Source organism: Sceloporus occidentalis, unplaced genomic scaffold, assembly GCF_023333645.1.
Source record: "Sceloporus occidentalis isolate IW3139 unplaced genomic scaffold, rSceOcc1.0.p SCAF_5, whole genome shotgun sequence".
Lineage (NCBI taxonomy): Eukaryota > Metazoa > Chordata > Lepidosauria > Squamata > Phrynosomatidae > Sceloporus > Sceloporus occidentalis.
In genome coordinates this window covers 5129084-5144907 of record NW_028316985.1, presented here as the reverse complement: position 1 = coordinate 5144907, position 15824 = coordinate 5129084, and the positions used below count along the sequence as shown (strand labels likewise).

Here is a 15824-nt window from a genome sequence, read left to right as displayed (position 1 = left end):
GCTACTGGGTTCTCAGACCTTTGCTCTCTGTTACATGGGTGTTGCTTGTGTTGATGATTCTACAGCAGCATCCTATAAACTTTGAGGCTGGAAGCCAAAGAGCTACTTTTTAGGGGCATGCAATTTAGGATTTGGGGCTCCCTCCTCCCTTTAAGCAACAAAGCCCTGTACCATGTAACACACTGCTTTTGAAAGCTATTGTCAGAAATGGTGGGCCTCTGTTTTTGTGCATCAGGTGTGGAAGTAGTTTTGAGCATCTTTTTGTATCCTGGCCAGAGTCAAGAAAAGCTGTGGCCTTTTGTTGCCATTGTTGCCCTTTTCCATTAAAAGCAAATTGGGCTTTGCAGCAGCAGCGTGGATGTGTATGAGATCAGGTTCCTTTAAACACATTTTCATGTATTTGATGTGTTTCCATATTTGCGTTTCAACGTGTTTCATTTTCCGCCTACTAGTAACAACCCCACAAGGGAGGTGTTGCTCGCCTGTCAGCCACCTGTCAAAGCAGGCAGGTGGGGCCAGGTTTGGAGGAGAGCTGGATTTTCAACTAGACCGGAAGGGAGAGCATTATTACCTGGCTGCAGATCACACCATTTTAGGTTAAAGATATTAGGCAGAGGCCAACAAAACATAGTGAAATTAATAGAATTGTAATTATAGCTATGGCTAAATCCCATTCCATTACTTTCAGTGGGATATAAGTATGTAGGGAGTCTGCTTCCATTCTTAAGCAATGTATGCACAATCAGTCTTCCATTGATCTCTTACCTTCTGCTATAAGGAAGTTGTTTGCTTCCAATTACAGTATTTCAGGAAGTGTTGCATGGTGTATATATGTTGCCTCCAAAAACCAACTTTCGGAGAACAAGAGTCTATATAGGGTTAGGCCCAACTGTTGCTTTTTAAAATCCTGTTGCAAACTTGCCTGATTCTAAGATGAATGATTTATAGCAGCATCTTAACCTCTTCTATATGGACTGGCTTTGGGAGAAGCCAATAGAAGGGACAGTTGTTTTTTTAACAGTACTATGTTTTATACTGCTTACCGTAATTGGTCGGTTTATAGTTATGGCTAGATGATTGCAGCCAAAAACTTGACTAGTTATTTTAGACTGATTTACGTATATAATTCCTTGCTTCTGCTTTTTTATTCTCTCTTCCCATCCTGAGTTTGTTGTTCTTGGTTTCTTTTCCTCCTCCTCTTAGAATCATCCCTGTAGATCTTTAGGAGATATGTCAGTTTATATTTTGAGAAGTGAAAACCAATCCTGTTTTTCTGTATTGCTCCCTTTCCAAACTTCTCCTCATTTCTTTTGCTTGCTTGTGTGACTTGATCTTCTGCCTTCTTTGGTCAGTCTAGCTTCTGCTCTCCTAGCTTTTTTCTGCATTAGTTCCAATTCCTCCAGGTTTACTCAGCTTCTTCAAAGATTGCACTGTCTCTCCCATGTTAGAGGTTTCGCTGCCTTCACCAAATCCAAATAACTGTTGTTATTAGTTTTTAATCATTTTCTGCCCTTTCTGTGCCTTCTAGGCAGAACAGGATGTAGAGCTGAAGAAAAATTGGACTGGATAAGACCAAACAAATTGAAACTTAATCCAGACAAGACAGAGGTGCTCAGGTCACTTGGGTAGATCAAGGAATAAGGATTCAGCGTTAGTTGGATGGGGTTACACTCCCCTTGAAATCTTAGGCTCGTAGCTTGGATGTTCTTCTGGATTTAACTGAGTCTGGTTGCCCAGGTTTCAGGAATGACCAGGAGTGCATTTGCACAGTTAAAACTAGTGCAGCAGCTTCGCCCATTTCTTGAGACTTCAGATCTAGCTATGATGACACATGCCTTGTTTATATTCCATTTCGGCTGCAGTAAAGAAGCATGGTGTAGTGGTTTGAGTGTTGGACTGTGACTCTGGAGGTCAGATTCCAGCTCGGCCATCAAACCCACTAGATGACCTTGGGCAAGTGACATGCTCTCAGCCCCAGGGGCAAACTTCCTCTAAACAATTCTTGCCAAGAAAACCCCATGATAGGTTCAGCTTAGGGTCACTGTAAGGTGGAAATAACTTGAAGGCACACAAAGCACTGGGACTGCCTTTGGAAACCATGTTTTATACTGCTTATTGTATAAAGGAGTCCAAAATGCTGCAGCAGAATGCTTACTAGAGCCAGTTATAGGGGGCATATAACTCCCTTGTTAAACAGCTTTACTGGCTACCAGGTTATTTCCAGGCACAATTCAAAGTGCCTCTCATGACCTATATGGCTTTGGCCCATATGAACCTGGCAGAATTCTAAGATCTGCAGGGGGAGGCTTTCTTTTGGTCCCGCCACCATCACAGGCTCATCTGCTGAGGACATGAAAGAGGGCCTTCTCAGTGGCTACTCCCACCCCCTGGGACTCCCTCCCACAGGAGGCTAAGCTGGCCCCCTCCCAGCTTTTATTTTGCCAGCAAAGACATATTTGTTTAAGCAGGCTTTTAATGTGTAGTTGCTCTCAGGGAGACCTCCTATTGTGATGTGTTTATTTTTTAAAAACTTTTGTATCCTTTTAAAATAAATTTTATACTGGTTTAAATGAGATGCTTTTAATTGTTTTTAAGGGAAGGTAATGGCAAACCTCCTCTGAACAACCTTCCCATGATAGGCTCGCCTTAGGATCATCATAAGTCGGAAATGACTTGAAGGCACATAGCAACAATAGACATCCATTTTGACTGATTCCTTCTGTGAGCCGCCTTTGGTCCCAATCTGGGAGAAAGGTGGCATATAAATGAAAATCAGTCAATCAATAAATATTGTGTGTGTGTGTTTCACTTTGTTAGTCCTTCCTCTACCATACAGTGGTCTGAAGTGTGGGGGCTGGTGTATGGATGGTCCAGGTTTGTGATGTTGGTGGGTAAATCCTGATAGACTTTAAATCCCTTGTTGCACTGAGGAATGTTTCTCCCTAGTGCTCCAGACAGTCAAACATGTCCTTATTAATTGTATTTTATTCCATTCTTCTGCTTGTTTCCCATTCATTTCCCAAATCACTTGGCACTAAGCATGATTGGTCCTTATTGGATTTTTTTTAATGCAGGTATCTCTTCTTCGTTTGCTTGCTTTTTTGTACTTCTACAAACCTTGTAGAGCTAGTGTGGTGTAGTGGTTTGTGTTTTGGCCTAGGGCTTTAGAGACCAGTGTTCAAATTCCTTCTTGGACATGAAAACCGGTTGGGTGATCTTGGTCAGATCTCACTCTCAGCTTCGGAAGAAGGCAATGGCAAATCTCTTCTGACCAAATCTTGCTAAGAAAATGCCATGATAGGATCACCTTAGGGTTGCCATATGCTGGAAATGGCTTGAAGGTGCACAGCAACAACAACTACAACACCTTAAAGCCGCCTTGGAACTCCTGGTACCTTCTCATCTCCTTGAGTGCTGTAGCTTTTGGCTACATAAGCCATAGAACCCAACACTTCAATACAGGGAAGTGAAGGGGTATTGACTGTACTGTAATTCCATTTGGCTAGTGAATCTCAACCATTCCTGTTGCTAATACAGAAGCTGTTTTACTCACCCGAGCTCTTTTGTGCTGCCCTTTACAGGTCAAGGAAAATCTGCTGTCTTGCAAGATGCTTCTGCATTGCAAGCGTGACGAGCTGCGCAAGCTGTGGATTGAAGGCATTGAGCACAAGCATGTCCTGAATTTGCTGGATGAGATTGAGAACATCAAGCAAGTGCCCCAGAAGCTGCAGCAGTGCATGGCCAGCAAGCACTACCTTACAGCCACAGATATGCTGGTAAGGGACAATAGCTGGTGCTTGACAGACAGCTGTCTGATAAGTGTTTGCTGGATCTGCTATCTGGGTCTGAGTAATTAGATCTGCCATTTACTCCCCTGCTGTATTGTTCTCCTTGCCTTTCTCTTTTGCCCTCTTCTGTCACTCACTTCTCTCCCCTCCTACCATCTTCAGTCTATTAACCTCTTTGGCTGCTTTGAAAGCTTTACTGACTTTGACCCTATGTCCTTAACCTCTCTTCCTGTCCTCTCCTCAATTGTCTGTGGCTTCCACTTCTAGCCTCTCCCCCTTCTCTCTTCATTTCTGTCATTATCATCTTTGCCCCTAAGGATTCAGCCAGCTTTCTTGTCCTTGTTTCCACACACCAGTCTTTTAGGCAACTGCAGCTTCCTTCCTGTTCTCCCTTTTCTTCTTTCTACTTTTGTCAGTTACTCCAGAATGGTTCTTTCATTGCAGTAATGACATCTCTGGTGTCTCTGCACTGCATCTCAGTTGTCCTCCCCATTTATCCTAAACTTCAAGATCTAATATCTAAGAATCACTATCTTTTGGCCTTTATATATGGATTGTTGAGGGGAGAGCCAGTGTGCTGCAGTGGTTTGAGTATTGGACTAGGATTCTGGGGGACCAGGATTTGATTCCCTGCTTAGCCATGGAAGCCTACTGGGAGACCTTGGGCAAGTCACACTTGCTCAGCCTCAGAAGAAGACAATGGCAGACCTCCTGTGACTGAACAGTTTTACTCCAGGAGCTTTTGATACAGACTCATTATCTGCCCATGAGCATGTCATTTTCAGTAAGCTCCAGCAACACAAGATCCTTATTGTCCTCATCAGAGGTTCCTGTCACTTGGGAACTCTCCTCTTTACCATCATTAATTAACAATTTTCAAACATGTTTTCCATTCCTAGTCCTGAGTTGTACCTAATGTGTCAACCTAATGAATTGGTTAATTGGTAATCAGCTGACCACTTTGGCAAACTCTGGATGCAGGCCAGCCAAAGCACAGCTAAAAAGCGTCATGTCAATCCCTGCGCAGCCCTAGACTTCCTGGATACTCTTTAATTTACCACCCCATTGGCTGAAAATGGCAAATCGTACCTATCAGAACTTCAGAGGAGGGCAGTTTACCATTTAAATCAGGTGGGCAAAACAGGGTCCCCCAAAACATGCAGGTTCACAAAGCCTGAATCTGCAATGAGAAATAATGTAGTGTGATGCTGCTTTAACTGTTATGGCTCTAGCCTATGGAATCCTGAGATTTGTTGTGTGTTGTGGCACTAGAGCTCTCTGGCAGAGAAGGCTAAATATCTCACAAAACTACAAATCCCAAGATTCAGTGTGGTGTTAAACTGCATTATTTGTGCAGTGCAGATTCAGCCAAGGCTGTTTTTGTGAACCATATTCTTCTACGTCTCCTTTTCTCAAAAGAGGGGGTTAATTGCCTATTTTGGAAGCCTCCAGGAGTAATATGAAGACTTGCATCTGAGGAAGTAGACTTAAGTCTACGAAAGCTCATGCTGCCATCTTCTTTCATAGAATCATAGAGTTGGAAGAGACCCCAAGGGCCATCCAGTCCAACCCCCTGCCATGCAGGAACTCTCAATCAAAGCATCCCTGACAGATGGCCATCCAGCCTCTGCTTAAAGACCTCCAAAGAAGGAGACTCCACCACACTCTGAGGGAGTGTGTTCCACTGTCGAACAGCCCTTACTGTCAGGAAGTTCCTCCTAATGTTGAGATGGAATCTCTTTTCCTGCAGCTTGCATCCATTGCTCTTTCTTTCAGTTAGTGTCCAGGAGTAATAATTCCCCTTTTAAACAGGTTCCATTTCCTGTTTCTAAAAAAGGCCCTTTCTGGCCTAAAACAGTCTGGAGGAAAGATAACTTTTAAATGACAAACCTTCCTCCCTCCCCCCTTCCCAGATGTCTGGGGAATCTAGTTGCCTTTTGGGGGTAGTGGGAATGGGGCAAGGGAGTTGGTGAATGTGTGTCCCATCAGGATCCAGTGGACAGCAAGCATGACTCCTAGGTCCTCACAAATTGTCCATCTGGGCTCTGTCCGGCATATCATTTTCAATTTGTAAATAATTTTGTGTATGTTGCTGCTGCATCTTCCCTAGTTCCAATTTGGAGACTGAGGCGGGTTACAGACGGGCAAAAAGGGGTGTGCTCATGACGTCATGAAGGTATAGCCTTTAGACGGCCCTTACCTGAATGCCGCCATGAACGCGCCGCCTGTACGCCCCAAGCGGGAAGAAACGGCATTAAAAAGGTGCCGCTTTTTTCCGCTTCTTTTCTATATACTGCACAACTGCGCATCTCCGTCTGTAAGCTGCTGCACCGGTACGCCACAATTGTCACGCCGCAAATTTAAGTTGCGAATTTGAAGGCTCCAAGTCAGCTGCGTCGCATAATGAGTCGGGGTCCTGGAACATGCGCAGTTTGCACCGAGGCTCTAATTAGAGCGTCAGATGCCATGCAGATGTGGAAGCTGCGGTGCAGCTGCACTCTATTTTAATGCTCGTAACCCTAACCCTAGAGCAACATGTACGCATGCGCTGCTAGAATTGTGGAAAGTTTGGAATTTAAAGTGAACCCCTACACACATTCCTGCGCCATTTTCACCTAACAATAAAAAAATGCTAAAACTTTAAATATTTACATATGTACAAGACGTCTTCCCCTGCCCATCTGTAACCCACCTGAGGTTAAGAGGATTTGGACCTAAGTCTCATTCACAGTGTGTCTCCATAGTTAGCAGAGGAGCCTGAGTGCACATCTAAGTTTTCTCTCCTGCCCTCTATTATTACTATGCATCTTCTTAGCCATATCTGTTAAAAGTGTGGCAGTCCTCAGGTTGTGTATTCCTTTGATCGGTTAAAACCAAACTCCTAATTGATTTGTCAGAATGCACTCTGCTCTACCAGCCCACATCTTGAGCTTCCAGTCCCCTTTCCTCCCCGATAGCATAGCTGTTTCTTCTTTTCTATAGCTAGACATTAAAAGCATCTAGAATGGAGCCCCTTGACTTTAGCCTCCTTTAGTCTGTTTTCTCTCTCCACATCCGAATGATGCCATAATTGTGCTCTTGCTGTTGGTTAATTCCATTCTCCTTCATTGTATCATCTGAGCAGCGTATAAAATAATTATTAAACTGTCAGGGATGCATAATGTTTCTGGATCTCCTTGTCCTTTGTCCTCAAGGTAAACAGCTGTTGGCTTATCAAAAGCCAAAAATGATCCATCAAAGACGCTGATATCTCTTATGTTGAAATGGGAGAACTGATAAATATTGTTGCCTGTAGCTTTGTGATATGTGCAGTCTAAATTAGACCTTTGCAGTCATTGTGTGGGCTTGATGCAAGTGCATTAATGGCATAATTTCTGGTTGCTGCATCACATTTCTGCAGTCTGTTCTTTGTATTCCACTCACATTAATTGAAGTAATTTTGCCACTGAAGCGTGTTTCCAACCTCTGCATTTAAATTGAAATTTTAATTCCCTTATTGTTTGGCAAAGACGTCTGAAGATGGCTTGTTACAGGTTTCATTATCACTCAAAACACTCCAGCTGCTTCTAATGTACAATGATTAATTCTGGGAAGACTTATTAATGTAAGAAAGGCAACCTTTTCCCAGAAGCAGGAGCAAAGAAGCAAAGGTATTTTGGTGATGGCTGGTATTTATATGAAAGCTAGATGAAGAAAAATGTGGGCTTGTAGCTGGCTGTTGATACCAGTTTAAAACTTGCAGAGATGAGACTGACAAATTATCAGCGGTTTTGTGAGTAAATCCAACAAGAATAAATTTGGAATGCTATAGCAGTTGCCAGTTATGCACAAAAGTGCTGGAGGTCCCATTACGTTGACTTAAAGCTTATGCTGAGAAATAAGTCCTATTATCAAATATACCTGGAGAAATTTTCGTATGCATCCTTCTTCCTCTTGCTGTATAAGAACACTGTCTGAAGCTGGTCAGTTTTCTTTCTGCGAGTCTGGAATATCCTGCAAATTAAAGGAGAGAGAGCTCTCTTAGTATAGCAGAGGTGAGAATCATACGACCCTCAAGATGTTGGTTTGCAATTCCCAGTTTTCCTCCCCACTGGCTATTCTGCTGGGACCTATAGTCCAATAACATCTTGAGGGTTACACAATTCCCACCATTGGTGCATGAAGTACAGGATAAGAAGCTGCTTTATATTGTGTTGTACCTCTGGTCTATCTAGTTACATATTGTCTACACCAGAAGTGGGCATGTTTGTGAGAGCTGGGGCTCAATTCTCCTCCAGATCCCCCTCATGCCACATTCCCCTCCCCCCAACAAACTGAAATACCTGTTGTTCATGTTTTGCAGTCCGTCTCAAAATGGAGAATGCAAGTAATGTTGCTCCCATTTCCTGTTGCCATTTTGAGAGGAACAGCAGAGGGAAATGGAGGTATCGGGGTAGTAAAGGGTTCTGGGGTGTTTGTTGGGAATGGAGTGAGGATATTTTTGTGTGTTTTCATATACTTGTATAGTGTGTTTTACATAGCGAGGACTATGTTGCGTGCAGCCAATACACTTTTTTTAAAATGTGGATTAAAATGGTTTAATTTCCTACTCAGCCATGAAACCCACTGGAGGGATTATGGGAAAATCAGATGCTCTCAGCTTCAGGAGAAGGCAATGACAAACCTCATCTGAACAAATCTTGCCAAGAAAATCCCTTGATAGGGCTGCCATAAGTTGGAAATGATATGAAAACACACCACCACCACCACAACAACAACACATTTGTGGACACATTTACACAGAAGCTGTGGTCATGAAAAGCTAGCTTTGGTGATTGGTGTAACCTAAGGAGAATGAAAAATAATTTGCTTAATGTTGTTGCTTCTCTTTGAAAAGGGTGCGATACAGTCCCTTTATTGCTTATTTTCTGCTACATTTGGTTCTTTGCTGAGAACAATTCTGGCCAGTTTCTGAGCTGTGCAGTGCTGAGTGCCATTGTTGTGGCTTTCCTGCAGCTATGAAAAGATCACGCAGCTCTTTATTTTTGCCTCCAAAGGTGAATAGTAGCATTCAGAGTTCCTCCTGGGCTTGATTTTTCCCCTTCTTGAACCAAAGCCTGCATTGCTGCCACCTTCTGTTTCATTTTCAAAATTGAGCAGGTGAAGCTATATCTCTTTGCTATTGAGTTCGATTGGAATGTGTTCAGCCTAAAATAATTTGTTCTGAACAGGAGACTTCCTTGCAGTCAAATTAGCTTGTTTTCCATTTTTGTGCTGACACAGCAACCCCTGAAGCGTGGCACGTTTCCCCACTGCACCTTTTCCACTGCGATATCTGAGCTTCAGTGTTAGCGGCTACCTCATTAAACTGTGAGATGTTTCTCCTGGTTTTTGGTCAAACTGTATCTCATTGCTTTCTGCTGTGAAGAAAAAAGCAGAAAGCACAAAGATTTTCCAGGGTTTTCACCTGTTCTTAATGGCAAAATAGGTAATCTGTTCTGATCAAAGGAGACCAGCCCTCTCATTTGTGTTGGAGGCAAATGGAGTGTCTACAAAGAGCTGTAGCCAGTGGAGAAGGACCTCAGCAGAAGTAGGTTACATGACCTAAGATGGGTTGGTGGTCAAGTTCTGCCATGGGCAGACAAGAAGGCAAAGAAGCATGAGCTTGTTATTATCTTCTCTTGCATTTGGTTGTTCAGACTGGAGATCGGGACATGCTACACTTCTTAGATGAGACTGGCAAGGACTTTTTTTTGCCTCTCTAGGGATGCATCCAGACTGGTTGAAAAATCCTAGATTTTGTTCCTGTTTTACTGGGTTAAAATAACCCAAACTGGAGAACCGGTATAAAAAGTCTGGGGTTGTACTGGGAGTTGATAGGAAATATTATGGGATTAACAGAAGGTGTATCTCCAAAATAAAATCAGGAAGAACTGGACCAAAATATGGGACTTACTGGTCTTTTCAATCAGTGTGGATGCACCCTAGATGTCATGGCCCTAGAGCTCAGCAGTGACCTAGGCACAGATGCAGAGACTGAGGAACCCACATTGTTGGTAGAGTAGATTCTCAGGCTCAGGCATCACTAGAGACTAGAGATTCTGGAGCCACAAGCTTGAAACCCATAAGCCCAAACAAACCTTGGTGACTCCTGAGCCTAGCTCCAGCACCAGGGCAGCACACCTTCTTTACCTTGCCCTACCACCATAGACTCTTTTGGTTGACTAGAGAAGAAGAACAAATCACGCAAATCCTCTGCAGCTATAGATTCTTTTCCTTACACCAGGGATCTTCTGTGACCCAGTCAGGCTAGCTACCTTTTCCAACTCATAAACTGTCCGAATAGTATGGAGAGGAAGGAAACCTTAGGCTTGCTGCCAGTCTCCTGTGTTTGACCTGCTTGGAACCTTGCACTATTCCAGAATGTGCAAACAGCTCTCTGCCTAAATCTCCTTTATTTTCAAACATATTTGCACAGATGAACAGTTTTTTCCTTCATTCATAGTTATTGCACTTTGAAATGTGCGCTTTTTCCTTTTCCTTTTGAAAGCTATTTAGTTAGTTAGTTTGGTATGTTGCTTTTCTCCTGTGTGGGATCCAAGGTGTCTCATAAAAAAAATCAGTTACATCCTGACCGTACAGTTTTAAAAACAATTAAACTCATCGCATTTAAAATAGTATACAATATTTTTTTAAAAGCAGACACAAATTAAAAATAAATAAATAAATAAAGCACACACACCCCCAATGGGAACTACAGTATATATGAAAAGCCTGATTAAATAAGAGGGTCTTTGCCTCAAGGCAAAAGAAGGGCAAAGAAGGAACCAGCCTAGTTTTGCTGTGGAAGGGAATTCCAGAGAGTGGGAGCAACCACTGAGAAGGCCTTCTCTCATGTCCTTACCAGTAGACCCTGCGAGGGTCCTGGGATCGAGAAGAAGCCCTCCCCTATAGATCTTAAGACTCTGGCAGGTTTGTATGAGGAGATACAGTCTTTCAGAAAACAAAAACTCTGATTCTTAGAAAGTTTATGTCTTGCTGTCCAGGTATGGACCTTTGAATATGTTAGCCCTGTAGATATATTGCTTGCCCTCTGAATGCATCTGGATATGATCCATTGATAAGTTGTACTGAAACACCTAAATAGCAGAATGGTATGGTATGAATGGGGGGGGGGGGGGAGAGTCTAAATAGCTTTGTTGTGCCTTCATTTCCAACTTACGACAGCCCTAAGGTGAACCTATCATGGGGTTTTCTTTGCATATTTCTTCAGAGGGAGTTTGTCCTTGCCATCCTCTGAGGCTGAGAGTGTGTGACTTGCCCAAGACACTATGCAGAAATAATCCAGTTTGAGACTGTTTTAATTGCACTGGCTCAGCGCTAGGAAATCCTGAGAATTGTAGTTTGTTGTGGCTTCAGAGTTCTCTGACAGAGAAGGCTAAATGTCTCACCAAACTGGATACCCCAGAATCCCCTAGCATCTCAAACTGGATTATTTCTGCAGTGTGTTTTGGACCTGGGTTTACATGGCTGAGCTGGGGTTCAAATCCTGGTCTGCAGAGTCATAGTCCAAAGCTCAAACCACTACACAATGCTGGCTCGCTTGTTCTGACTAGTTCCTTAAAAAAAAGTCCTTTAAGAGTTAAATTGCAGTGGAGTGGGGTGTGGGTAAGTGACCCTCCAGATGTTCCTGAACTGTAACTACCACCAGACTCAGTAAGTCTAGCCTGTGGGGAGGAATGCTGGGAGATGCAATTTAACAACGTCGGGGGGGGGGGGGCATGCATTTCTCATCCTTGCTTTTAACCACGAAGTGGAGAAACCACTGACTTTAGACCTATAATTTCAGCATTCTATCTATGCTTCTTCTTTCCTGCAGAAATTATCCTCTGTAGGGAAAAATCCTGAATAAGAAATGATAACTTTCTCGAGCTGAATTGCTGTCCACAGAAGAGCAGAGATTTGTTGGGATAATTAGTGCGGGTGTGTGTTAGGTGCAAGAATGGATGCATGTGTTGTATGTAGGTGTGAGTGTGCATTATGCATTATGTCTACTTGTCTGAAATTTGACATCCTGAAAATGCTGTACAGGAAGGAAGTGATTGCAAATTCTTAACAAGGTCTGAATGTATTTATTAGTTCTCTCTCACTTCTTTATAAAACCTAATTATTGCTTGCTTTTTTAGTTATAATAGTTCATACCTTGCCCTCCAGATCCACTGGAACTTTGAGGACAACTAATGATTCTGAGATGGAAGCAAAGACAAATACCAAATTGCAATGTAGTGCAATTTGAAGACAGCTGTGTATGACGAAGAGGGAGAAATAGCGCAGCATAAGGAAATGGCTTGAAGCAGGAAAACATTAAAAGCTTTGGGTTAACAAAAAATATTTTTGCCTGGTGTCAAGTAGAACAGTAGACTTGGTACTGAATGTGATATTTCGGGGCAGTTAGTCCCACAAATGAGGTGAGGCATTGCAGTTGAAAAAGACCTTTCTCTGGTTGTCACCTTCTGTATGTCATTCTGGAAACATATTCAGGAGTAACCGCATTGGCCATATAGCAAACTACAATAACATCCAAAATCCACAACACAGTGATACCTTTAGTCAGCCAACCAAAATGCCCCAAATACATGAGGCAAGCTTTCAAAACTCCACTGGCTTCTTCATCAAGCAAAAGTGTTAAGAATCATACAGGGGAAAAAAAAACTGGCCTGGCCTGCATTTTCTGGAAGTGTTGTTTATCGAATCATAGAACTGTAAAGTTGGAAGAGACCATAAGGGCCATCCAGTCCAACCTCTGCCATGCAGGAACTCACAATCAAAGCATCCCGGAAAGATGGCCATTCAGCCTCTGTTTAAAGACCTCCAAGAAAGGAGACAGCACTACACTCCAAGGGAGTGTGTTCCACTGTTAAACAGCCCTTACTGTCAGGAAGTTCCTCCTAATGTTGAGGTGGAATCTCTGTTTCTGGAGCTTGCATCCATTGTTCTGTGTTCTAGTCTCTGGAGCAGCAGAAAACAAATATTTAAAGAGGGCTTTCATATCACCCCTTAATGGTCGCTTTTCCAGGCTAAACATACCCAGCTCACTAAGGCGCCGTGATTATGCGCGAGGGGCGGCGCTTCCGGACACGCCTTGCCCCTCGCGTGTAATCGATATGTCAAAATGGTGGCGCCCTATACAGATGGGCACCGCCATCTTGACGTAGCGGATGCTCTGCATCCGCACGTCCCAACCCAGAAGAGACGTCACTAGTGTCCGCTTTGGCACTTGCGACGTCTCTTCCGGGTTGCCGGAGGGAGCGCGATTTCCGCGCTCCTTTTTTGCAGCACGGAGGAGTCGCGCGGTTTGGCTGCTGTGGCTCCTCCGCACTGCAATCGGCAGCGGCCCAAGACCGCCCCTTTTGGGCGGTCTGTAACGAGCCCAAGTCTTTTCTCATAAGGCATGGTTTCCAGATCCTTCACCATTTGTTGATGTTGTTCTTTGGAGAGATATCCTTCTGTCCATGTGACACTGGGAACAATACATTCAAAAGTTTAGAAGATAAATTTTGAACCCATTAGCAATGCAAAAAGGTACTTCTTATGAGGTCCTAGGATCTCTCCAACCTTCCTTAGGTCACAGCCGTTCTCATCTCATTCTGGGAGAGTATCTGGAAAAGACCTGAGAAGATGATGTTGATAGTTGCACAGCTTCATGTTAGAGTAGCTGATCTTTTAGGTTCCTGACCACCAAACAGTATTAGGCATTTAAGATTAAAAGTAGTCCTATGAATTGTGCTTTGAAATAGTAGCCATTGAAGCAGTTTAAGAACTAATATGATACTTTTGATCCCAATAAGCTATCAGTTGACATGTGGACCAACTAAAGTCTTCTAATAATTTCAAATCTTCTGCCATGTATATGAGCAATTTTGTCTGGAGACTTCCTGACTATATAATATCTAGACTCTTGCTATGGAAGAATACTCAAGCTGATGAACCACAAACTAGGAAATACAAGGAAGGATTGTCATTGTAGAATTATTGTAGTAATTGTCACTCATCACTCATTGTATGATTGTGAGCCAGTACAGTGTAATATGGTTTGAATGTTGGGTTAGGACTGTGGGAGATCAGAGTTTGAATGCCCACTCCGGTGTAGAATCCAGCCGGGTGACCTTGATCAAGTCACACTTTCTCAGCCTAAAAGGAAGGCAACAGCAGCCTCCTCTGGTGGAATCAGAAAACCCCAAGACAAGGTTGCTGTAAATTGGATTCAGCTGTGAAGCCACATAACAGCAACAACTTTGCACAGTTATTACTCATGAGTTTTGCTCCATTCAGTGGTTTCTGTTAGCTAGTCAAAACAATGGATCCAGGTTTGTTTCTCCACTAAATTTCTTTTCTAAGCTATATAAAATGACATGGATTTGTCAAGAAGACGTGTGCATTTGAAGAACAGGCTGCAATCTTCCTCAATCAGTGACTAGCCGTCTCTGTCTTCAGCTGTAAAGAAAGTGGATTTGACTTAGGCAGCATTATTCTATTTTTATTTGACATGCTGTCATCAGAAAGCATCTGACCCTTGCCACTGTTGGCTTATTAGTGAGTAGGATTTACGTTACCCATTAGTGCTGATACATTTTGTCAGTTTTGATGTCTAGATTTAAGTGAAGAAGGGATATGGGACCCATGGGCATTGTGTGGGTGGGTGTTTATGTACATTTACACGTCATTACAGCAAAGGCCTAGAAAGAAAAGGTAAGAGGATGAGGTCATGATAGAGGACAAAGAGATATCCAGAGAACTCTGTGAATATTATTTTTCTTTTTACTTATGTTTTCTTGTGTTTTCGGTGGGCCAAAACAGAATGCTAGTTTAGCATTCTGAGAATGAGCCTCAGAGAGCCATGGGCTTATACAGATCACTTTAGAGAAGAACCATGGATGGCACCAGCATCAGACTTGGGAAGCTATTAGTGGAAAGAAAGCCTATTTCCCTCATTGGTGGTAAAAATGACAGGAGCAACCCTATAAAGAAAAGAGTTAAAGGAAGTTTGGATAATTGTGGAGGATGAGACTATCAAAGGCTATTAGTAGGATATATGTCTCCTTTGGTATCAGAAACAATATGCTACTGTATGTATCAATTGCTTGAGAGCATAAAATGGAGGCTGATTTTAGTCTTGTGGCCTTTGGTTTCATCCAACATGGCTCTTGTGTTCTGATGCATGTTTGCTTAGGTGAAAAAAAAAACCTGGCAAAATCATCTTGTCGGGCATTATGGATAAAAAACTGGATAGTTAACATGGGTCACTTGTTTGATATATGAAAACAGTACCATTAATATTGTTTGCTGAAACTTGGAAATGAACTGAAGTGCCGATGATGGAAGAATGGCTTGATGAGGTTTCTGAGGTAACCTAAATGGCTAAATTAATGTAAAGGATAAGCCAATTGAAGACTTCTTGAAAACCATTTATGGACATTTTGAGCAATAAGAAATCTAACGATGTAATAATCTGTGACTGTAGTTATTAGTAATTTTAGTAGGGTTATTTAGTTGAATCTGTAATGGTAGAATAATATTTTTCCTCTTTTTTATTCTTCTTTTCATTGCAGTCAGGACTGGGGAGTCAAAGCCCAAATGTGTATTAATTGTATGCCTCCTCCTCCTCCTCCTCCTTTTTCTCTTCTTCTTCCCCTCCAGTTTGTTTGTATATTATTTTGTTAATAAATTAGATTGTTTGTATTGAATTAACACAAAAAATAATTTAAAAGCCAACTGCAAAATAGGCAGCGGTGGTGGGAGGAGATATGTCAGTAGCAGCAGCTAGTCTCTCAGTGGACGTCTTGAGGAAAACCTGAATCCCTCCTGTGGCTTTTATGCCATGGATTTGTCTACTTTTACCTTAGAGCTTTGTTCTCCTTTTTCAAGGGGACATTTGCTCTGAGCTGTTCCTGAAATACAACCTTGGCTTCCTGTCCAGCTAGGCATACATACTTTAATTTTGAATTGGTATGAGAGTTGGTGAAAGACAGATTCAGGGGTAGCATTTGAATATATACA

The 15824-nt window shown here is 42.6% G+C and overlaps 1 protein-coding gene across 1 annotated transcript in view; it reads left to right on the top strand.

The window, feature by feature from the left end:
• Window positions 1–15824, top strand: part of EXOC4 (exocyst complex component 4) — a 510603-nt gene that overhangs the window by 31624 nt on the left and 463155 nt on the right. The window contains exon 3 of the mRNA XM_089527458.1: window positions 3582–3776. Coding sequence (XP_089383584.1) covers window positions 3582–3776 — 195 coding nt within the window. The remainder of the gene's footprint in view (window positions 1–3581; window positions 3777–15824) is intronic.